This window comes from Galeopterus variegatus, unplaced genomic scaffold (genome assembly GCF_000696425.1).
Source record: "Galeopterus variegatus unplaced genomic scaffold, G_variegatus-3.0.2 Scaffold1349, whole genome shotgun sequence".
Lineage (NCBI taxonomy): Eukaryota > Metazoa > Chordata > Mammalia > Dermoptera > Cynocephalidae > Galeopterus > Galeopterus variegatus.
In genome coordinates, this window is record NW_007727460.1 from 156,318 (window position 1) to 179,679 (window position 23,362).

The 23,362-nt window shown below is 48.8% G+C and overlaps 1 protein-coding gene across 1 annotated transcript in view; it reads right to left on the reverse strand.

The window, feature by feature from the left end:
* Window positions 1–23,362, reverse strand: part of NOS1 (nitric oxide synthase 1 (neuronal)) — a 104,433-nt gene that overhangs the window by 66,897 nt on the left and 14,174 nt on the right. Inside the window, exon 2 of the mRNA XM_008576437.1 lies at window positions 12,867–14,008. Within this exon, the coding sequence (XP_008574659.1) occupies window positions 12,867–13,585 (719 nt within the window). The 5' untranslated portion in view covers window positions 13,586–14,008. The remainder of the gene's footprint in view (window positions 1–12,866; window positions 14,009–23,362) is intronic.

A 23,362-nucleotide genomic window follows, 5' to 3' on the forward strand; every position in this document is an offset into this window, starting at 1 on the left:
AGCCCATTCCTCACATCTGTTCCACAGTGGAGGCTCTCACATCATCACCATCATCATCATCACGACCACAGTCGTCACCATAGCCATCATCACCGTCGTCATCATCATCAGCATCACCCAGCTTTGCCTCCTCCTCATCAGTGCCATCATCACCACTACAATCACCACCACCATCATCGTCTTCATCACATCATCTTCATTATCATCACTGTCATTCCCAGCTCATCATCATCAGCATCACCCAGCTTTGCCTCCTCCTCATCAGTGCCATCATCACCACTACACTCACCACCACCATCATCGTCTTCATCACATCATCTTCATTATCATCACTGTCATTCCCAGCGTCACCAGCATCTTCCTCCTCCTCTCCAGCATGACACCATCATTTCACAGTCATCATTGGATGAGGAAACTGAGGTTCAGAGAGGTTAAGTCACTAGCCTAAGCCACACAGCTAGTGAAGGTAAATTCAAGCCCAGGCTTGCTCCAGACTGTACAGCCTGACTTCTTAACCATTGAGCTACCTTGGCTCTCTGTCCTTGAACTCTAACAGGCTCAGGATGAGGCTGTCTCGGCTAGGTGCCACAGGCTGACCATCCTCTGAGACGAAGATTCCTACCTTGGACATCGTGTCAAATCCAGCTCACCCCACTAGCTCTGCCTCACTTCTTCCTCCACCCACTAAGGCTGCTGTCCTGTTCCTGACAACCTATTTCTTTTGGCCCTCCTGTCCAGTTTTACCCTATGGCATCTGTCTGTTCCCCAGCTTGGGCAATACAGCTTTCTCTCTGGCCCATCTCTGTCTTGGTCCCAGACATCCAGGCTGCCCCTTGTCTAGCCCTCTGTTCTATGTTCCCAGCTTTGGGGACCCCTCTGTCCCCCAGTCTGGTGAAGTGGCAGTCATTTGGGATGAATCAGAAGCCAGAGCCCAAGCTCTGAGTGCATGGCCCTGCGTGGCCTCTCCAGCTGCTCACATGGGGCCAGCCAGACGCCCTTCCTCCTTGCTGTGTTTCACATAGTCTCTGTGGCCCACGTCAAAGCCATTTCCACTCTCCTGCTTGGAGAGGTTTGCATTTGTCACAGAGAACATTCTGTTTTACCCTCTTTAAAATGTCACCAAAACATATCCAGAGTGGCTCTTGATTACAGACATTTCCCAAGTCAATGGTTTACTTACATGGTGATAAACAGAGAAATGGTCTGTTGAGAGGGCTGCTCAAAATGTCACTCAGCTCCCTTTCAGCTCTGAAACTCCCGATCCTATGATATCACATGACCGTAAATGGGGATTGAGCAGAGAAGGGAGGAGGTTAACACATTTTAAGCATCTGTAACATACCAGGCACTTGCACCGAAATTATTTCATTTAATCTCAACAGACACTAAAAGCCCTATTTTACAGATGAAAAAACTGAGCCCAGAGAGGTTATGGAAGTTTCCCAAGGTCCCGTAGTGAGCACAGAACAGAACTGGAATTTGAAACTAGGTCTCACTGATGGTCAGCCCAGATCCTTCCTTTTTTTAAACAGAGATTGGAAAAACCGGTCAGGATGCTCCTCAGCTAGAGGCTACAGAGCAAGTAATGTAACATCTCTTGCTGAATGAGGCCAGTTTGCAAATTTACAGGGTACAACTACCTTGGCAACTCTGAAATGGATCACATTGCTTGTCTTGTGTGAATATGCAGGGAGTTTCTTTTCTCGTCATCCTTTTTTTTTTTTTAAAGCCATTAACACCTTTGTTTAAATAATGCAGTTGAAGTGTTTTGCCAACACAAACTTATTTTAGAGTCCTGTGTCATGAGCTCATGAGCAGGGGAAGGATATTTTTAATAGAGGACCACGGGGAATATCCAGGTTGAACTGTTTTGCTTCCATTCATCAAGGAGCAAAAGCAGAAGTAGAGAGCTGGTAGGTTAACTCACTCAGTTAGAGTGTGGTGCTGATAATACCAAGGTCAAGGGTTCAGATCCCTGTACAAGCCAGCCACCAAAAAAAAAAAAGAAAAGAAGTAGATTTTAGTTAGATTCCCAACCTACAATCTGTCAGTGATAAACAGATCTGAGGGAAATATCTGGTTTATTGCCATGAATCTGCTCACCCTGGGATGTACCTGCTTGATGGGTTTGTATGAGCAGTATAGCACGTTGGTTAAAAACACAGGTGGTGGATTGGGAGGAATGGGTTCATCTCTTGGCTTTGCTAGTGGGAAGCTGTGCAACTTTGGACATTTAACCTATCTCAGACTCCATTTACTCATCTCTAAAATAGGGTTAATAATAATATCTGCAATGGTTAAATAAAGTAAAGCTTCCAGCACTTAGCAGTGTGCACCTGCTATCACTCCTACTACTAATTTGTTTATGGGATGAGCAGATAGAAACAGAGAAGGGAACTTCTAGTTCCGTATAGCAGAATGATGATTCCTCTAAGTCAGCACTATCTAGCAGAACTGTGCAATGATGGAAATATTTCATGTCTGCACTGTCCGGGATAACAGGCACTAACCACATGTGGCAACCGAATACTTGAAATGTGGCCACTGCCACTGAGGAACTGAACTTGTAATTTCAGTTAACTTTAAATTTAAAGAGCCATGTGTGACTCGTGGCTGCAGCACTGGACAGAACAGGCACTAACCACATGTGGCAACCGAATACTTGAAATGTGGCCACTGCCACTGAGGAACCGAACTTGTAATTTCAGTTAACTTTAAATTTAAAGAGCCATGTGTGACTAGTGGCTGCAGCACTGGACATTGCCACCTGAAGCCGTCATGTCTCTGAAGAAATGAAGACACACATGGCTCCTAGCTGAGAAAGGGGGCGTTTTCCCTGGGGGCTGGGGGCATAGGTGGGGATGTCTGTACTCAAATCTCTTCTGAGCTGCCCTGTCTTGTTCATGGAGTCCAGACATCTGGGAATTCTCCACTTCCCTTCCAGACTCCCAGCTCCCACTCCCATCCTCCCTGGCCCTGATGGCTCCACCCTCCCCCCTTCCCGAGGAGCACACTACATCCACTCCTGTCTTTACACTTTGGCTGACCCTGGATGACTTTCATCTTCCCTCTGCTGACAGCCAACTCCTACTCAGCCTTCAAGACCCACTTCACGCCCCACCTCTCCTGGGGACTACATGAGGTCACACATTTAAAATGCCTAACTCATAGTTGGCACTAACTAAACATGAGCTATGTTTATCTTCATTTATGACTAAGGAAACTGAAGCCTGGAGAAATTAGGTAACTTGCCAAAGGTCACACAGGCAGGGAGCACTAGAGGAAGCTGGAAAATGGGTGTCTACTCGCTGTCGTCCTACCTGAGACACTGTCAACAGGGCTTATTGGGGGACCCCAGGGGAGCTGTGTGGTTGGACCTCACACTATGAAGAATCTTAAATGTAAATATTGGATGTTTCTTCCAAATGAGGTTGATGTGTTGAATATACTCATCTGGTAAATGCAATTTTGGCAACTCTGTTTTATCATTTCTTCATGTAAAAATATATACTGGGAGCCCACAGAAGGAAGCAGACAGGGCCTCTCTTGACTTCTGAAAAATCTGGATGGTGATGCTCCTTTGCCAGTGCTCGTGAGTCCTGGTCCCACCCAGCTGCCTGGAGTGGTCTCAGTTTACCTCAGTGTTTCTCAGTCTTGGCACTCTTGACATTTTGGGCCCAACAACTCTTTGCAGTGGGGGCTGTCCTGTGCATCGTAAGATGTTAAGCAGCATCCCTGGCCCCTACACGCTAGATGCCAGTAGTACAGCTACCCATCCTCAAGTTGTGACAACCAAAAATGTCTCCAGGCATTGCGAAATGTCCCCTGGGAGGTGAAATTGTACTCCTCCCTATTGGGATGCCCTGGTTCAGAAGAGCCTGAGCACCCTGACCTCACGCTTCTGCTCTGTACCTGCCCATCCCTGCTCTGTGCCCACCCAAGGGTCAGAGAGGATTTACTTATTAGTTGTCTCTTATTCCCAGATGGGCTTGAGGAGCTCACCTTCTCTAAGTGACTCCCACGCCGCCCCTCTCAGGTGTCCTTACGTTGCTGGAAAATCCACCCCACAGTGGACTTGGCATTCTGGTGGACCAGTGTCCCCAGATCTAGCACAGGTCACATTTGGCAGTCTCAAACTTAAGGGTATATCTGAATCAACTGAGGGGCTTGTTAAAATTCAGATTTCTGAGCCCACCCCCTAGGTGAGAACCCTGGAATCTGCATGGTCAGGAGCAGCCAAGGTGGTCCACAGACATTCTGGGAGACCCATTTCCCTGGGAGTGCTCTAGCCTGGACTCTAGCAGCAGAGAGCAAGGTTCCCTCCTGGTTAGAAATGTCACTCTCCTTATCACCCTTCCTTCCTCCAGTCCCCTCCCCCAGGTCTTCAGCTCCCCCATTCTGTGCCCCCATAAGGCCATGTGTGGAGCTCTGCCTCCCACTAACGAGCATTTTCTATGCTTTCCAGCAAGAACTAAACTAAATTCCCTTTTCTCCCACTTCGCTAGCTGGATGATCCTACCCAAGCCAAGAGTCAATCTTGCATCTCTAAGCCTGCTGAGAACCTTTGCCAGATCCTTCCAACCAAGGCTTCCTGGGAGCCAGGGCCCCCTGGCCTCTTGCACAGAAGGGATGGGTGTCCCAGGCCTGACTCCATGGGAAGCTTGTACATGGGTCGGTCACCTCAATGCCGACCACTGACCGACCCTGAGGATCCAGGAGGGGAGCAGGTGGGCCAGGCTTGTGTGCCAGGCACAGGAGGCTGCCGAGGAGCAGCTGGTCCTGGCAGGAGGCCCTGCCGCGTTCTCAGCAGACACCATGCTCCCCCGGACTCCCGCTTCCAATCCAGGAGGGGAGCAGGTGGGCCAGGCTTGTGTGCCAGGCACAGGAGGCTGCCGAGGAGCACCTGGTCCTGGCAGGAGGCCCTGCCGCGTTCTCAGCAGACACCATGCTCCCCCGGACTCCCGCTTCCACTTGCTTTTGCTTTCTGCCTCCACCTGGCTGCAAATGCTGGGAGCTGAGTTAAAGCAGGAAGACTTGGGGGCTGGGGAGACTGGGTGTGGGGTCTCTGTGGAGCTTTTCTCTTATATTTCATCATGCTGGAGGAGGAAAATTTCTCGTTAAATAAAAAAACATACTGTGTCGAGAGCAGAAACTCTACTGCAAATGCTGTAGCTGAGGAACAAGGTCAGGGCTTTTGGGCTCAGTCACAATCATGACTCTTAGTGACTAATATCTAAAGGCTGGGCAGGATTTTCCAACTCACATGTCCACAGGGGCCAGGCTAGCAAAGTCAATGGGTGGACTGGGCTGTTTGGATGCGGGAGAACCAGACAGCCCAGGGCAGCCCCTTGCCATCCCCTCCTCCCCCAACCAGGATGTGGATTCTGTGTTAACAGTTCTTTCGATATATATATGTATATATATGTTTTGAGAGGCTGGAAACCAGTTTTATGTGAAATCTCTTGATTTTTCTATTTCACCACAAATTCACTTTTTCAGAAAACTCTGCAGGGCAAACAAAACTCATGGTAGAACTGGACGTGACTCTCAACTCCCAGTTTATGACTTTTGACCTAAAAGGATGTTAGAGCTCCTCCCTTTGGATGGTGTTCCAGAGAGATCAAATGGGGTAGTGAACATTCTGGGTGTGGCTTGGCAGGAACTGGACCAGCCGGTTGCTTGGCCTGCAATGAGCGTGGTCTATCACTGCCCTTCACGAGGAACTGGGATAGCAGTTCTAGAAGGAACATTAGGGCTCATGTGGTCCACAGATCATTCTTACAGATGTGGAAACTTAGCCCCAGAGAGATCAAGGGGCTTTCCTAAAATAGGTGGTAGGTGAGCGGTAAGGTGGGGGCAGGCTAGAAGCAAGGTCAGTGGACTCAGCCCAGTGAGACCGCATACTGATGGAGGCAGGGACAGCCATTGGTCCGCTTGGGGCTGCCACGGTATTGCTCAATGGTGTTGGCTGGAGAGGTATGGCAGGCTGAATAATGGCCCCAAAGATACTAGGCCCTAATCCCTTAAACCTGTGTATGCTCCCCTTAGGGTCTTTGCAGACCTGATGGGGTGTTAAGGATCTTGAAATGGGGAAATCACTTTGGATTATCTGGGTGGGTCCTAAATGTTATCATGTATCCTTATAAGAGAGAGGCAGAGGGAGATGTGGCTACAGCAGAAGGGAGGATGGATGGTGGCCCCTCCCACGTGTCTGACCTCACTGCCTCCTACCGCTGCATGCAAGCCCCCAGGCCTTCTCTCAGTTCTTTGAACTTCCCCGCCTAGTTCCTGCCTCAGGACCTTTGCTCCTGCTGTGCCCTGTGCCAGAAACACTCTTCCCTAGATTTCACATAGTTGGCATCTTCTGGCCTCACTACAAACGTTGCCTCTTCAGAAGGCCCTTCCCTGACCACCTGATATAGTATAATACTCAACCCAAAGCCACTTTCCTTCAGGTCACTGTTTCATTTCCTTTGTAGCATGTACCACAATTTAACATGACTGCATGTGTCCATTTGTTTACTATTCATTTCATGTCTCTGATATGACTCCACAGGGGCACAGGTTCACTACTGGATCCCCCGTGCTGAGAACAGTATCAGGGGCAGGATGGATGCTCAGGAAACTTTGCTGCATGAAAGATGGTGAGAAGCCCTCTGGTTACCGTAACTTTTGGCGGGTGGGCAGGTGAGCCCATCCTATAGATCGTCCCCAGAATGAAGGGCTGCGTGCCACCTGACAAGACGGCAGGGACAGAAATGGAAGGAGGGTACAACGCAAGAGTGATACCTGGGAAAGGACGGACTGGGCAAGCACCTCACATTCGAGGGATTGAGATGAGAGTGAAAAGCTGCACTGAGATGCAGCACGAAGGCAAAGTTATTGGGTTCAGTTCCTCAGCTGGAAAATGCCTCAGCAGAGTGATTGGAAACTCTGAGGCATGCTGAGCACAGGCTGGAGGAGCTCCTCTGAGTCAGACAGTCCTGGAATCTATAGTGTTGTTAATCATTCTGAGGTTGTTTCTAATGGAGGGAGTTCTAACTAGCCCCAGTCTTGCTAAGGAAAAACGGAGCCAGCCGTCCTCCTTGCTATAGGGAGAGAGTCATGGTGGGGGGATTGTCTATCCATCTACCCCTTTCTTCCTTCCAATCGGGCCTACCTTGGACCAAGCTCTAAACTAATGCTGGGGATTCAGAGATGGATAAAATGTGGGGTTTCGATGGTGCGAATCATAGGTGGGAACCAACCTTAGATGAAGGATGGGCTTTTTGATTGTGTCCTTTTACCCTCAAATTCTTCCCCTCGAATAAATTCCATCAGTAACGAATCTGGAAGGTTTGACTCAGGATAATGGGTTTGTCTTGAAGATGATGGAGGAAAGGGAGAAAAGAGCAAATTAGGGGGTCCTTTCCTAACTGGGGAGGCCCTGCCTCTTGTCTTGAATGATGCTGGGCAGCCCTCAGGGGGACCTGCATTGGGTGCACCAGGCCAGGGCTGCTATCTTTAGGAGATGGCATCTCAGAGCATCAATTTCCCCTTCAGATTCTGAGAAAATATTCCGATGTCCTCAGAAATTTGATGGGTAGAAGCCAAGTGCACGGTGGCGAATAGTGCAATCTACAAAGTCAGTAGAGGTCAAGAGAGTGGGTTTGGCTTTGCTGCTTGCTAGCTGTGTGACCTAGGATAAATGACCACACCTCTCTGAGCCTTGGTTTCCTCATCAGGAAAATGGGGTGCTGTGAGGAGCAAACAAATAAGCTGACATGAAGACCTTAGCATGGGTCTCACCCAGAGTGTTCAGTAGAGGTTTTCTAGAATAACAACTATAAAACTTAGGCTTGTCACAGAAGGAGCCCCCTTCTCTGGCCCCTCCACCTCCGCAATTAAGCTGATTCTCTAGGGTTGAAATTGACTTCTGTTCCTCCAGCCACATTTTCTTTCCAGGTTTTCATTTAATTTTAGATGCTTGTCCTGAGACTTCTAGGTAGAGGCAGGACAGCATCCTGTAGTCAGTTCTGTGTGACCCTGGGTGAGTTGCTTCACCTCTCTGAGCCTCAGTACCCTCAAGTATAAAAGTGGGCTAAAACCACACGTCCTACTTATGGGGCAGAATTCACACAATCTCTGAAGAGGTGACTATTGGGGGAGGGGTTATCAGGGCTCAGGGTGAGGCCAACTTGCTGGTCCAGATGGATGCTGGACCGGGGACCTTGGCCTCTTTAGAACCCTCCTTCAGGGCAGCAAGCTGAGCAACCTGGATATTCTCCGACATGCAGCATTTTAAAGTGACCGCTCCAAGTGCAGAAGGTGCCAGAAGCCCTTGGATTCACTGCTTCCTTTCTCACACTTCCTGCCACCTCCTGCCGGGGCCACCTTCCTCCTGGGATGAAGGGATGAGGCTGCCTCTAGAGTAAACGTCACTTCTTCCCCCAAATAAGTGCCACGTCCCCCACCAAATAACAGGAATGCCCCATGAGGAAATGAAGAGATGGAGCAGGAGATTTTGTCTGCTTCCAAGAGGAAGGAGGGAAGGAGGGAAGAAAATGAGGGCAACAGAGCGGGAAAGACAAAAGCACTGCAGCGAGCCAGTGACAGCCTCCAGAAGCCACCGACCCTGGATGTGGGGCTCTGGGCCTGGTGGCCTCACTGTTACCCAAGCTGGTTGAGCGTCATCCAGGATGCCAGTGCCAACCCCCACCCCAAATGGAACCTGTACAGAAAGGTCTTTGGGAGGATGAGAATTTTCTAGGCAGCCGTGTGCTTCAAGGGACTTGAACCATCTTAGTCCTGCCAGTCCCAACAGTGACCCCAAAGAACATTCTGTCTTTGGGCTTCTAATTCCTGACTTGGGATACTGATTCTTAATGAGGTCCTCATTTCAGCCCCCAGGATGCAGTTTGGCAATTCGTGGGGGCAACTTTTGGTTGTTGCAACGATGGGGGGCGGGTGTTCCTGGCACGTTAGCAGGAGGGAGGTGGCATCAAGCATAGTAGACGTCCTGCCACAAGGAGACAAACCTACACAAGGAGAAAGGGTCCTGACTGCAACCCGACCTGTGGACCTTCATGTATATAAAATCAGGCTTAAATTCCTGGGCCGAGATCCCAGTTCTCTCGGGTATAAATACGGTTTTAAAACATCTCAAGTTTTTGGGCCGGCCCCGTGGCGCACTTGGGAGGGTGCAGCACTGGGAATGCAGCGGCGCTTCCGCCACGGGTTTGGATCCTATATAGGACTGGCCGGTGCACTCACTGGCTGAGCGCGGTGCGGGTGACACCAAGCCAAGGGTTGTGATCCCCTTACTGGTCACGAAAAAGACAAAAACAAAAACAAAAACAAAATCTCAAATTTTCCGTGCATGTAGCTAACGGGGAAATCAAGGAAAGACTGATTTACCCATTGTTTTATCAGGAGTCATCACCATTTCGGAAAATTGCATCACCAAGGCGACGCTGCTGGTGGCATTTGAGTTGCCAAAACAACACACCTGTGTCAGCCTGCTTTCGATGCTGTTGTGTTTGCAGCAATTCTATGTTTAGGCTCAAACATCTGACCATTCCAGCAGAGTCATGTCTGAGCCCTGATACATTCAATTACAGCTTCTTTTATTGTAAGCTACTTTATGCTGTCTCCTTTATCTTATGGTCAGGGCATTATGTTGGTTAAAAAAATATAAAGTGTGGGATAGGTGATATTATCCATGAATCCGCTTCCAGTTAGTAAAGGACGCATTTAAAAATATTTGTTTAAAAGGGGTGGTGGTGGTGGTGCTATTATTAACTATGACTCATTTTTAGAACTATTCACCTAAGTGGGTTTCACAGAGCCCTGTACTTGCCCTGGGCCACTTTTTTATCCATGAATCCGCTTCCAGTTAGTAAAGGACGCATTTAAAAATATTTGTTTAAAAGGGGGGGGTGGTGGTGCTATTATTAACTATGACTCATTTTTAGAACTATTCACCTAAGTGGGTTTCACAGAGCCCTGTACTTGCCCTGGGCCACTTTCCCCCAAACCTTAGCACCTCTGAAGCAGTTTGTTTTTCTGCTGCTTTGGTCAAACCACCTCATCATGTGCCAGGTTGAGATGGGGCCACTACAGGGAGGACCATGATGGGTGAGGGAAGGTTGACAGCTTAGATGTAGGCTCCTAGTTGGAAAAAGGTAGGGCAGGATCTCACATCGGACTGGCTTGTCCCTCCCTCATCTTTGGGGAAACAAAGGCAGGAGGTTGCTTCTCTGAGATGGTGTTTGGACAAACCCCTAGAGCCTGGCTACTTAGAGGGCCCCAGTTCAAATTTTTCCCATCACAACCAAATCTCCTGTTCTGTGCCAAGCTTTGTGTCCCAGACCGTCAACTGAGGAAGAGGATCCAATGAGCACCTTGGAGGGGTAGGACCCAGCTCCCAGTTGTGGATCCTCTGGGGGACTTCTCCATGTCGCCCATGGAGATTCAGACTCCCGGGGTGCTCGGGGTGTGACTGAAATAGAGCCCATGGGAATTCTGAAACTCACCACCCATGCCCACCCCGTGCCCAGCTGAGACTCACAATCAAGTGCAGGTCACATTAGATACATTAGGTTCAGCTGTGCACGGGGAGGGGCCAGCGCTCTCCTGCCCCCGTTCTGCGTTCTTGCTGCTTTTCTCAGGAGAGGTGGTGTTGAGGAATGGGGAAGGTCGCATAGGATTGGGAGGCAGAAGTCATGCCTAAGGGCAGCCTTTGGACAGGGACACTTTCCAATGTCTCCTGGCAAACAAGGCCAATGCCTTCGATTCTGGGTTCTGCAGCTGCTTTAGAATTGAAGTCCACTGACTGAGACTCGGGAGGCCTGCTGGATGCCCAGAGGATACATCAAGGCCTAAACATTCCACTTCCAATGGGTGTGCTGCCACAGGGACACCCCCAACCTACCCCAGGAGGTGGCAGTTCCCCTGAGAACTGGGTTCTAGCCTAGGAGGGCTCCTGAGCTCGTCATGGGTGAACCAGGCCTCAAATCTCCACCAACCAGAACCTTGAAGACCGTTCTGGAAATGGATGTCCAGGGCAACAGAAGCCCCCAAACATCGCCCCACCGAGGGGGTCACCCCATGCTCTGTATATTGGGGTCAAAAGTCTCTGTCTTCCTTTTCTGAGAGATGAGAATCAAAGGTGTGGGGGAGACTCCAGGCTGTCCTCAAGGAACTTACAGAGGAAAAAAGGAGTGGCTTGGAGGGCAGGGCCTTAAAGGACAGAGAGTGGCTCTCGTCCCCCTTTTCCCAGGGGCTCCAATGCAGCCTCCATATTCCTACCTGGGAGGCTCTGGGCTCTTGCTGGAATTGGCTCAGTTTTTGCCAAGGTGTGGGAAGTTAGGAAAACCCCAGGATACGATGTTAGGCTGAGACAGGCTGCCACAGACTGAGGGGCCACCAAAGGGCAGCTTTGGGACTGGATCCCACACAGTTCCTCAGACACGCCAGGCACATTCCTACCTCAGGACCTTTGCACTGGCTATTCTCCCTGCCTGGGCTGCCCTTCCTGCCAGAAAGCTGCCAGGCTCCCTCCCTCCCTTCCGCTAGGTCTTTAAATGCTGCCTTCCTAGTGAGACCTGCCCCAAGCTCCCCATTTAAAATTTCCCCCTCCCCAACTCTTCCGATTTCCGTCCCCATTTTATCTCCTAGCACTTCTCACTATGTATTTATATATTTGTTTATTGTCTGTCTTCCCCACTACACTGTAAGCTCCCCAAGGCCGGGGAATTTGTCTGTTTCATTAACTCATAAGGTCAGAGGATTTGTCTATTTCACTCATTGCTCTACCCCTAGAGCCTAGAACAGTGCCCGGCACACAGTAGGTCCTCAACACACATTTGTTAAATGAATGAATGCAGGGGCCTGGGGAGTTACTTTAATCCAGGCCCCCAAGGGGCTTCCTGGAGATCTCTAAATACTCTTAAGACACTTAGGGGTTGGTGGGGAGGGATCTAGGAAATCTTGGCCTGGATTTCTAGGTGGCCCCAGACCTGAGCCTGACTCTGGGTATGCCTAGACCCACACTGGCAGCACTGGGGGCTCTCTGGCCAGTGCCAAGCCTACGATGAGAGTGGAGGGGCAGAGAGAAACTTCTCTCCCTCTCTGTCCAATCTCCTGACCCATTATCCTCTGACCACCTGACCTAGCTGCTGAGGTCCCCCCAGAAGAGGAACCAGCATCACCCACTGTGTTGCCAGCTCTCCTCCCCCAGAGAAACAGAAAATGCCAGTGAGGCCAACAAAAGGGCTGGTACCCAATTCTTTAAGTTCTAACCTCAGCTCCCACATTATCTGAGCAAGACTGCTCTTTTGGGGAGTTGGGGCCAATCGTGTATTTTGATTCCTTTCTCCTCCTCTAGAACCTTCCTTGTCCTCTACTGGCTGTCGCCAGGAGAAGGCTGGCCTAGGCTGGGCATGGCCTGGGGCTCAGCTCTTCCCCTTTCCTCCCAGGGCCTTGGCATGAGCCCTATACCCAAGTGTGCCATGTATACACACCTCTCACTTGCAGGGTGACCTCAGGATAGGTCCCTACTCTAAGTCCCCATCTCTTGCATGTGAAAGGCAGATTGCAAAAATACCCACCTTTTAGGGTTCCTGGGGGATTACATGGGATAAAGATGGGAGGACACAATGTCTGCTACTGTGGTTATTAATTAGCTCTGAGTTTCAGGGCCAGGGAAACATCCTAGAAGGTATGCCCATTCACCTCTTGCAATTGTCATTTTAAGGGACAATCAAGGGTGGTCAAGTGGATGTGCAGGTGCAGGTGTCTGAGATAGCCCAGGGTGGCTTCTGGACAGTGAGGCTGAGGCTCAGCGGACATGCGTGCACACACACACACATACCTGTGGAGCTTACCTGTCCACCTGGACTCCTGCATCTCTCGTCTCTGCCTTGGCAGGTTCCCCTGCCTTGGTGCCTTGGCCTCCGCTGCTGAGCAGGTCCAGTACAGGCTCTATCTCTCGGAGCAGTTCATTGTCCTCCCCACTGTGTTGGAGGCTGGCACTTTTCCTGGCAGCGTCCTGGTGTGGGGGCCTGGGGCCCAGGCCATTGGTGTGGGGGAGCAAGCCAGCTTCCTGCCCATTGTCTTGGGCATGCTGAGGCCCATTCCCGGGACCTATGGCCTTGTCCACTGACAGTGGCTGCTCTCTGCTGGCCGATGGCTGGTGGGATAGATCAACGGCTTTGGTGGGGGGACCCAGGGGCTGTGTCACCCGAATGGTCTTGGGGGTCCCGTCCCCAGTGAAGGTGGTCTCCAGGTGCGTGGTGAAGCCCTCGGGTCCCCTCAGAATGAGGACCACATGGGTCTCAGAGGCAATGCCCCTGAGCACCTCCAGGGCACTGTCATAGCTCAGGTCCACCAGGGGCCGGCCGTTGACTGCAAGGATGATGTCTCCGGCCTGGATGAGGCCGCTCTGCTCTGCGGCACCCCCTCGAATCAGGTCGGAGATGATCACAGGGGGCTTGCTGACCCGTTCCTTCACCAGGAATCCCAGACCCCCCACTTTGCGCTTGAAGAGGCGGACAGAGATGACATTGGGTTGGATTTGCTGAACACCAAACAGGTGATCCTCCATGGCGTCTGCCTTCCCAGGGTCCTGTCTGCAGACCACAGAGCGTATCAAGCCCAGATGACTGTACCAGGCAGAGCAGGCTTCAGGCTGTGCCGAGAGGGGGATCTGGGGGGACAGGTGCTGCAGAGGATTCAGTCTTCTCTGTCTTTGACGTCAACTCAGCGTCACCCACTCATTGCCGTTCTGCTGTTGGTGGCATGATTTCATGGGTTTGTCTCCCTCCTTGTTCTCCAAGGAAGTGATGGTTGACCAGGCAGACGTCAGCAGAAGTGGTGGGACGCGTCCCTAAGCAATAGGTCAGGCAGACTGGGGAGGAGAAGAGTCTGGTGGATGTGTCTAGAAGTGACGCATGATGGATGTGGACTATTCTCTGGGCATCTTGGTCACCAGCCTGTTACATGCAGATCTGATCTAGGGTTTCTGGAGCTGAAAAGAAACAAGGGAGGGGATGAACAGAAGAAAAAAAGAGAGAATGAAGTGGAATGCCCAACATCACCCTCAAAACTAAAATGGAAATGCAGCCAACTGACAAGTCTAGACACAAGACATCCCAGAATCGTGAACCCAACCTCGAAACTAAATCCTTTTTCCTGAAGGGGGCCACCTTTCCCAGTTATCTGCAAATTGCCCAGTTTCATCTCCATGATAGAAACCCTCCGAGACCAAAGGGTCTGCTTGGGGAAACCTCGAACAGTCAGCCGTAAAAATGAAATGAAGAATCATAAGACCTCGCTGATCTCTTTCCCACCGTAAGAAGTCACCACTTCAACCTGTCATGCGTCCTGATGATCTCTGTGTCTTGCAAATCTGCAAATTGCCCAGTTTCATCTCCATGATAGAAACCCTCCGAGACCAAAGGGTCTGCTTGGCGGAACCTCAAACAGTCAGCCGTAAAAATGAAATGAAGAATCATAAGACCTCGCTGATCTCTTTCCCACCGTAAGAAGTCACCACTTCAACTTGTCATGCGTCCTGATGATCTCTGTGTCTTGCAAATATTCCCCACTCACAGCTCAGGAGTTCAGCTGAAACAGATCTCTGGGCTTTCCATCCCAGCCACCCTCAAAATCCTACAACAACACCCACCGGAATGGGGATGATGCCACCTTCTATGAACCTGCTGATGAGGGGTGTCAATTGGCCTTCACGACCATTTTTGTAATTATTAGTTTATTCTAAGTTCAAGAAGATAGACTTGGCCACATTAAAAACAGTATAAATACCAAAGAGATGGGTCCACGCAAAACTCTGAAAGACACCTCTTGCACTCCACAGACCACCTGAAACCCTGATGGAGATGCGTCAGGAAGAGTGGACTTTGTACACTGAGGGTTAGCATAGGTACACAGTAGGTGCTCAAAGAATATCTGTTGACTGAAGAAGAAAAACCCCCAAAGACTAAACACAGCAGACACTCACTGAGCACTTACACTCTTTTTTTTTGTCCTTTTTGAGACTGGCTGCACCGCACTCAGCCAGTGAGTGCTGTGAGCGCACTGGTCATCCCTATACAGGATCCGAACCCGCGGCGGGAGCGCTGCTGCGCTCACAGCACCGCACTCTCCCGAGTGCGCCACAGGCTCTGCCCGAGCACTTACACTCTTTTTTTTTGTCCTTTTTGAGACTGGCTGCACCGCACTCAGCCAGTGAGTGCTGTGAGCGCACTGGTCATCCCTATACAGGATCCGAACCCGCGGCGGGAGCGCTGCTGCGCTCACAGCACCGCACTCTCCCGAGTGCGCCACAGGCTCTGCCCGAGCACTTACACTCTTAACATATATATTTTTCCCTTTGATCCTCACGATAACCCCTCAATAGATGAGGAGACCGAAGCTTGGGAAGGTTCAGCAGCTTGTGCAAGGTCACATGGAGAGTAATGAGTGGCAGAGGGAGGACTTGAACTTGAGTTAGCCCTATTCTCGATCCAGAGCTTTCAAACATATACTCCAATTATTTTAAGTTTATATTCTAGTTATTTTCTCAACTCCCATCTTTGCTCCCTGAAATGCTGGCAACTTCCAAGTCCCCGACTCCCCGACTCAGGGATATGCGGTGTGGATGGGGTGCCAAAGGCCAGTGGCAGTGGTGGGGACAGCTGGGGATGCTGTGGCCAGGTGAGGTGCCTACACCTGTGGCAGGTGTCCAGAGGCTGTGTAGGTGTGTAGCTATGTAAATGTGTCTGATGTGTCTAGGCGATCTGTGGGTTGTGGATGAGGTGGGGATCTGTGGGGACATCCGAGAGCCCCTCCATCTCTTCTCCTAACCCCCTCTCAAATCCCAGTTCCATCTCCATCCCAGCACCATTTCCTGCCAACATCCTCATCAAGCTTTCACACAAGGAGGGAGCCCCCATCTGCCATGACTAACAAACTGACACTCACTCCCTCGTTTCCCTTTTAGCGACTTCCCGGGGTCACCCCAGGGCTGAGGCAGCTGACAAGCTCCTTCTGCCTCTGGAAGCAGCAGGTGGGTGCAGAGACCACCCTCCTTGAAGGAAGTGCATCCTCCTGGATCCCCTCAAGAGCAGGGTGGTTAGCGAGTTCAGCCTCTTTTTTGCAGTCTGCATTACGTAACTCCACCAGCCCCTCTGTGTGGGTGAGAGAATAACGAATACCCGGGCCCAGCCGGGCTGCATTCTCCATCTGGCGTCACTGTGTGTGTGTGTTTCTCTCTGTGTATTCATGCATCGCCCTCACGCTGTGTCATTTCTCGGCTGTGTGTGGCCCATGTGTCGACTGGCTGAGTCTTTCAGAATCTTGCTGCTGGGGCTCTGGTTTGCAAGGAGAACCGTCCAGGCCCCTGTGCCCTTCCTCACAGGGGAGGACCGGTCCACCCTCTCCTCGCTTCCTTAACCTCCCTGAGCCCCATTTCTTCTGGGTATCAAACTCAGGATGCTCAGTGTTTAGTTGGATGCAGAGACAGCTGGGACTTCCAGAGCTCTCTTGAGTGTCCAAGTTTGGCACTGGGCTCAATTCTTTAATGAAAGAAGGAACTCAAAGGTGAAGTCTTGAAGAGGCCAGGCCCCCAAGCTCACTTCTTCTAGATCTTACTAATGGACAGAGACTGGAACTGGCCTTTGGTGTACTTTGCTTGAGAGAAGAGAAAACAGAAATAAAGCAATCCATAACACGCTTCCAGTCACTCCCAGCTGGTCCTCTCTTTCTCTCAGCTGCATTCTAGAATCAAGGAGGACTCTTGGCTGGTGCTTAGGAAATTGGGGTGCTGTTTCCCTCTCAGGTCATGGCTCTAGAAAGATCTTGATCTTTGGAAGGAATTGGAAAGAGGCTGGGCTGGGGAGAGGCAGGGATATTCACTGTCTGCTGAGACAGAGACAGAGACAGAGAGGGAGGGGGAGGGAGAAAACAAGCTGTGTCTGACCTAAGGATGCGGAGCGTTCTCCATTCACACTCTTAACTGCAATTCCACAACACTCTGTTTCTCTCCTTTTCCTTCCAAAAGAACATCCTCATCTACTGTCATATTACTTTTCCTCTTCCTGATCAGGGTCAGGTTCCTCTGTCCCCATTTTACAGGTCAATTAACTAAGCTGACACCCACTTGTCCTGGTTTGTGAATGTTCTGTTTCCACAAGCCTCCTCAGGGCTGGCTGGCCACCCTGCAGCCACAGGGAAGCTTTTTTAAGGTCCTTCCTGGCTCTATCTGTGCGTTTCTGGGTGACTTCTTTATTTTCTCCCAACCTCAGTTTCCTTATCTGTAAAATGGGTTCATTAGTAATAACCACTTCTTTGGATAACTGGGAGGATTAAGTGAAATAGCGATTGCCGGAACTTAGCAATCAATGTCACAGAGTGAATGCTCAGAAGTGTTATATCCCCTGAGATTTTTTTTTACCTCTTTGACTTTTCCTACTTAGTCCTCTTTGCAGTCTCATTTTCATTTTTACTGTTTTCTTCTCTACACATCCTCTAAAGATAGTATTCATTGGGAATCTGTTCTAAACTGAGATGTTCTCATGCCATAGTATACATCCCCTTGGGTAATCCCACCTGCTCCCATGTTTCAGTGCTGATGACTTCACCAGGTCAATCCCAGTGCATTCTTTAGTTCTTAGCTTAAGTATCAACTCCTCTTACTAAACTATCCTCCTCTTACTGAAGTCTTACTGAACTATCGTCTCCAGATTAGTTCAGATACCTCTTTAATGTGTTCCCACTCTTATAGCCCATATCACACATGATGGTAAGTGCTAATTTCATTAGCTCCTTTTTCTGCCAGACAGTCAGCTCCTAAAGATAAGGGACTATTCCTATCTTGCTTGCTAGTCTATTACCTTCTTCCAGCATGGATTAAATATTTTCTTTTTTTTGTTGTTTTCCTTTTTGTCTTTTTTCGTGTCCGGCAACGGATCGCAACCCTCAGTGTCGCACCCATACCGGACCGGGACCGGCAACGGGATCGCAACCCCTGGTGCCGCACCCGCACCTCGCTCAGCCAGTGAGCGGGAACCGGTCTGTATGTGGGATCCGAACCCTCGGCGGGAGTGCCGCCGCGCCCCCAAGCGGCGCACTGTAGCAGTGCGCCACTGGGCCGGCCCCTTCCTGGCTTTTAATTCAGTGCACTTTCTACTCCATCAGAGTTCCACCAAAGGTACTTCATGCACCATCCAGAAGGGCACACTTCGCTTGAAATCACATGGAGCAATTTCATGCCATTCATGGTAGGAAGCACCGTCTAAGGGAGGGGGACACTGGGTAGCAGAGCCTACCAACGCAGCCTCCACTCTTTGGAGCCGGGATTCTAAACAAATCACACATGCATGCATGCCCAAGTACATACCATAGAAACAATACTTGGACCCAAGCCTCACTGGAGTAGTTCAGTGGTTTTGGGTGTATTTATTTCATTTACCTTGTTGTGAGGAAATTAGTGGCGGACTATCAGGGACACCGGCCAGTGTGAAGGAGGGAGCCAAAATAGGCCAGCGTCTGCTACTAGCTTTTCTCTGTGTGACCTTGGGCAAGCCACTCCCCACCCTGAGCCTCATTTCTGCAACTGGAGGAAGGGTGACAGCAGCGGTTTTGAGGGATTGAGAATTTACTATGTGCTAAGCATGGTGCGGAACCCTCTGCATGGGTGTCTTATTTCATCCTTACAACCACATATGAAGTGAGCCACTTTTATTTTCACCATACAGATGAATGAAGTGGATGAAGTTCAGAGAAGTAAATGGAGAAGGTAGCTCTGGGTCCAAGCAACTGGATGGTCTCAGCTCTCTCCACTGCCAACCATAATCCTAACAGTAATCCCACAACACTATGCCTCTCTTCTTTTTCTCCCCAAAGCACATCTGCATCTGCCGATGTGGGTCACGTTCGATTGCGCCCATTTTACAGATGAGGAAATTAAGCCCAGATAAGGAGACCTGCTTGCCCGGGTTTGCCCGTGCCTGGCTTTCCAGTTTTAGCACTGAAAGTCGGAGAATGTCAGGATGAAGAGGAGCCATCAAGATCATCCAGTCTGGGGCTGGCCCAGTGGCATACTGCTACAGTGCGCCGCTTGGGAGCGTGGCGGCGCTCCCACCGAGGGTTCGGATCCCACATACAGACCGGCAGCTCACTGGCTGAGTGAGGTGCGGGCGCAACACCGAGGGTTGCGATCCTGTTGCCGGTCCCGGTCCGGTACGGGCGCGACACTGAGGGTTGCGATCCGTTGCCGGTCACGAAAAAAGACAAAAAGGAAAAAAAAAAAAAAGATCATCCAGTCTGGCTCTCCCATTCAAAAATGAAGAAAAGAGATGCAGAGAATCAAAGGGTTCATTCCACATGGACCAACCACAGTTGGGGGGGGGTGAAGGTCCAGAGCTGTGCTGCCCAATACAGTAGCCACTGGCCGCTGAGGCCCCAAACTGTGGCTGGTCCAGTGAAGATGTGCTGTACTAGTAAAATACACACTGGGCTTCAAAGACTAGTAGGAAAAAAAGAACATAAAATATCTCAATCATTTTTTAATACTGACTACAAGTTGAAACGATACTGTTATGGATATATTGGGTTAAACAAAATCATTATGAAAATTCAATTCCCCTGTTGCTTTTTATTCTTTATTCTACTGTAAAGTTGAACATGACCCATGTGGCTCACATCATATTGCCAGTGAACAGCATGGATCTACAGCATAACTGTTGTTTTACTCTGTCTCCCACTGTCTCCCATGTTCCCTCAAGGATCTGCTGATAATTTAGCCAGGTAGAAGATACTTCTTAAATTTTACCTTCTAAAGAAATCAGAAAAATGTCAAGGAGAGTTTGCAAATATCTCACCAACTTTTGAGTTTGACCGTTGGGAATAGGCATGATGTGTGTAGGGCTGGGAGAGAGGAAACTTGTCTAGAATCATGTGAAGAGAGAGGTCAGAGCAAGGTGTCACCTGTTCAGTCCAGTACCCCAAATCCTGCCTTCTGAGTGTCAGTTAAATCTAAACTGTCTGTACAATGAATTTGTTGTTAAGAATAATGAGGCAAATCTCTATTTACACATAAGAAGTGAGCTCCGAGATATACCATCAGGTGAAAAAAGAAAGGCACAAATGAGTAATTTCTATATATGTAAATGCAATGATGATTCTGCAGGGAATGAGTATCAATGTTTGCATTTTACAAAGAACATTGGAAGCCAGAAGTAGAAGGGAGACATTTTTGCACTGAATATCTTTTTTTCTCTATTTGAATATTATGTAGATTTTTTAAAAAAAATCACATGTGTAGTACCTTTTAAACGAACAATATTAAAGAAAACAAAACCCAGCCTGTGAGTTCTTGGCTGTGTTCAGTTTGCACACCCACAAAATCTCTGATGGAATTACAGCTCTATTTTCCATCTCTCCCTTCAATCCCATTTAAAAACAAATCCCAAGTCCTCCAAGTCTTAAAAAAATAAAACAAAATACTGCCACCCCCAACACAAACAAAAGGCTGAAAGTGTAAACCCAACCATGCTCCTCTTGAAAAAAACCACAGAAAACAACCAACTTCCTTACAGCTCTCAAACTGCTAATTTGCAGTCTTTCCCCAGAGAGATCACCACCCAGGAGTCAAGCTGAAGTGCTTTCTCCCACGCCAGTAAGTCATAGCTGCTGAACCCACCAATCCCCTGCAAATCAAGGAGGCAAGCTGGCATTCTGTGCCTTGGGGATCCCAAAGACATGAGCACCCTGGTCCAAGAGACTCTCCACTCACGGAATTCCCTGTTTCGTAGCTACAGTTTGCCCATGATAACTTTCATCTTCCCAGATCTAATGCCCACTTCTCAGGGGTAGGAAAAGGCTCAGCTACAGTTAAAAGCATGAGCACTAGTGATTATTTAAAATCGCCAGTAGTTTGCCCATGATAACTTTCATCTTCCCAGATCTAATGCCCACTTCTCAGGGGTAGGAAAAGGTTCAGCTACAGTTAAAAGCATGAGCACTAGTGATTATTTAAAATCGCCAGTAGACCCCGTTGCCGAGGGTTTGTGGAACCTGCACTCTCTTACATTGCCGCTTGGTACAACCTCTTTGAATGGCAGTTTGACAATACCTACCAAAAATTTAGGGTACACTTTCCTTTGGTCTGGAAATTCAAATTTTAGGATTTTCTCTGGCAGATAAACTATAAGAAATATCCTAAACATACACACATATCTTCCTTGTAGAGTTGTTCAGAATATCAAGAGATGGGGAAAATCTAAGTACCCAACAATAGCAGACTATTAAATAAACCATGGCACATGCATACAAAGGAATTCCAGGCAGGCATTAGATAAGAAGGGGGTCGGAGGGGGGTTAGATCAGAAAGGACCGATGGGGAATAATCTTCAAGATACATTGTTAAATTTAAAAAGCAGGTGGAGCATACCGACATAGAAATATATTCATGTATTCATCCTGTGTATTCACCTTGTATTCACCCAATACTTCCATCTAAGTTTGGGGATGCACTGAATATCTTTGGAAAAATATCTAAGATATCGATAGTTGTTACTTCTGAAAAAGAGCACTAGGAGACTAGAGATTGGGGGGAGGCAAGCTTACTTGTTATTGTATATTCTTTTTTATTGTTTTATTATTATTTTTGTTACTATGTTTTTGTATCACCTTTAAAAAAAGAGCAAGGTCTTTGAAGTCAGACTGTCTTAACTTCCCTACTTGGCTTCGTGATGGTGGGCAAGTAACTTAACCTCTCTGAGTCACAGTTTCTGCATCTATACAATGGGGATAATAATAACCCTTATTCAGAGTGTCTGTGAGAATGGAATGAAATAATAGTTAATACTTCCTAAGTTCTTCCAAAGCACCATACGCTATGGTAAGTGCCCAACAAGTGAATCCACTATTATTAATTATTAATATGTAAGCAGTCATTTTTCTATCAAGCACCTGTAGTATCCAATGGGTGCACGTTGCTTAAAGCACTTTGGCTGAAGGATTAGGTAAAAGCTGTGGGCACAGAGGTTAGTCCTGCTTCCCATGGGGTGGGTGCCTGTCACTGGCTCCTCCTCAGAATGCCAAAAGAGCAGGATTTGGTGTGTTGAAACACGGAACCCGAGAGAGGCAGCCAGAGCAGTCAGGCCCCAGAATTGGGTGGTGAGTCAACACCACTTGGGCAGGGTGGGGGTGTCATTGGTCCAGTCCACCATCAGGAGAGAGCAATGGGCTGTTGTCCCATGTTGGAGTAGATCTGGGGAGTCATAGAGCTTTCGTTTCATCTTGGTTTTGCAAAGCTTATTACATGAACTACTTCAGCTGACTGGAGACCACTATATCCATCGTACTGGCAGAAAACTCCAGGGTTTGGGATTAAGGTTCTTAATTCCTTCCATCCACAGAGCCTTTAGTGGCACCAAAATCCCCACAGATGCACCTCTGCCCCCCACCCTTGCTGGACATGCCTCATTGCTGTAAGTGCCGTGTAGTGGTCACAGGCATGGGTTTGGAGCTAGAAGGACAAGAGTGCATGACTCACCACCACCATTTCACTTCCTGCCAAGCAGTGGCAGGGGGGTGATGACATAGCCTGTTTCACATGAAGGAACATGAATGTGTGCGTGTGCATGTGTGTGTGCGTGTGCATGTGTGAATAACTGTGTGAAGACACACTTCCGTAACAAAATTTGGATTCAGAAAACAGAGAGCAAAAGACGGGGTGTTTATGGAATTTGTAAAATCACCAGTGATGGACATAGTTTGGTGGCTTGTTACCCAAAATGTGGTCCATAGACAGGCATCTACAGCATCACCTGGGAGATTGTCAGAAACATGGAATCCCAAACCCCACCCCAGACCTATGAATCAGACTCTGCATTTTAAGAAGATCCCAGTGATTCACGTACACATTGTAGTTTGAGAAGCACTGGTCTGGTTTTCCTCAAAATGCCTGTGCTACTTTTTCACAGTCTCATGAAGCTTTAGACAGAATACTTCGATCTAGCGAGTGTGATACTATTAGGTTGAACTGTATAAAATTGCCACTATCCAACGATTTTGTGACCTACCAAAATGGCAATTTCAAATGAAATTTCAGTCTCAACGCAAACTGTAACCTGTTCTGCACAAAAGTGCTTTAGACCCAGGATATCACGTACTTCAAAAAGGCTCTGGTCAGATTCTACAAACAATAACCTATAGGCATACAGATGGGTTTTGTTTGGTTAACACATTTAAAACTTTATTTTTTCTTCAAATTGGTTACTGCCATTTATTTTATTTATTTTATTTTTATTTTTATTTTTTTTTGTCTTTTTCCGTGTCCGGCAACGGTTCGCAACCCTCAGTGTCACCCCCGTAC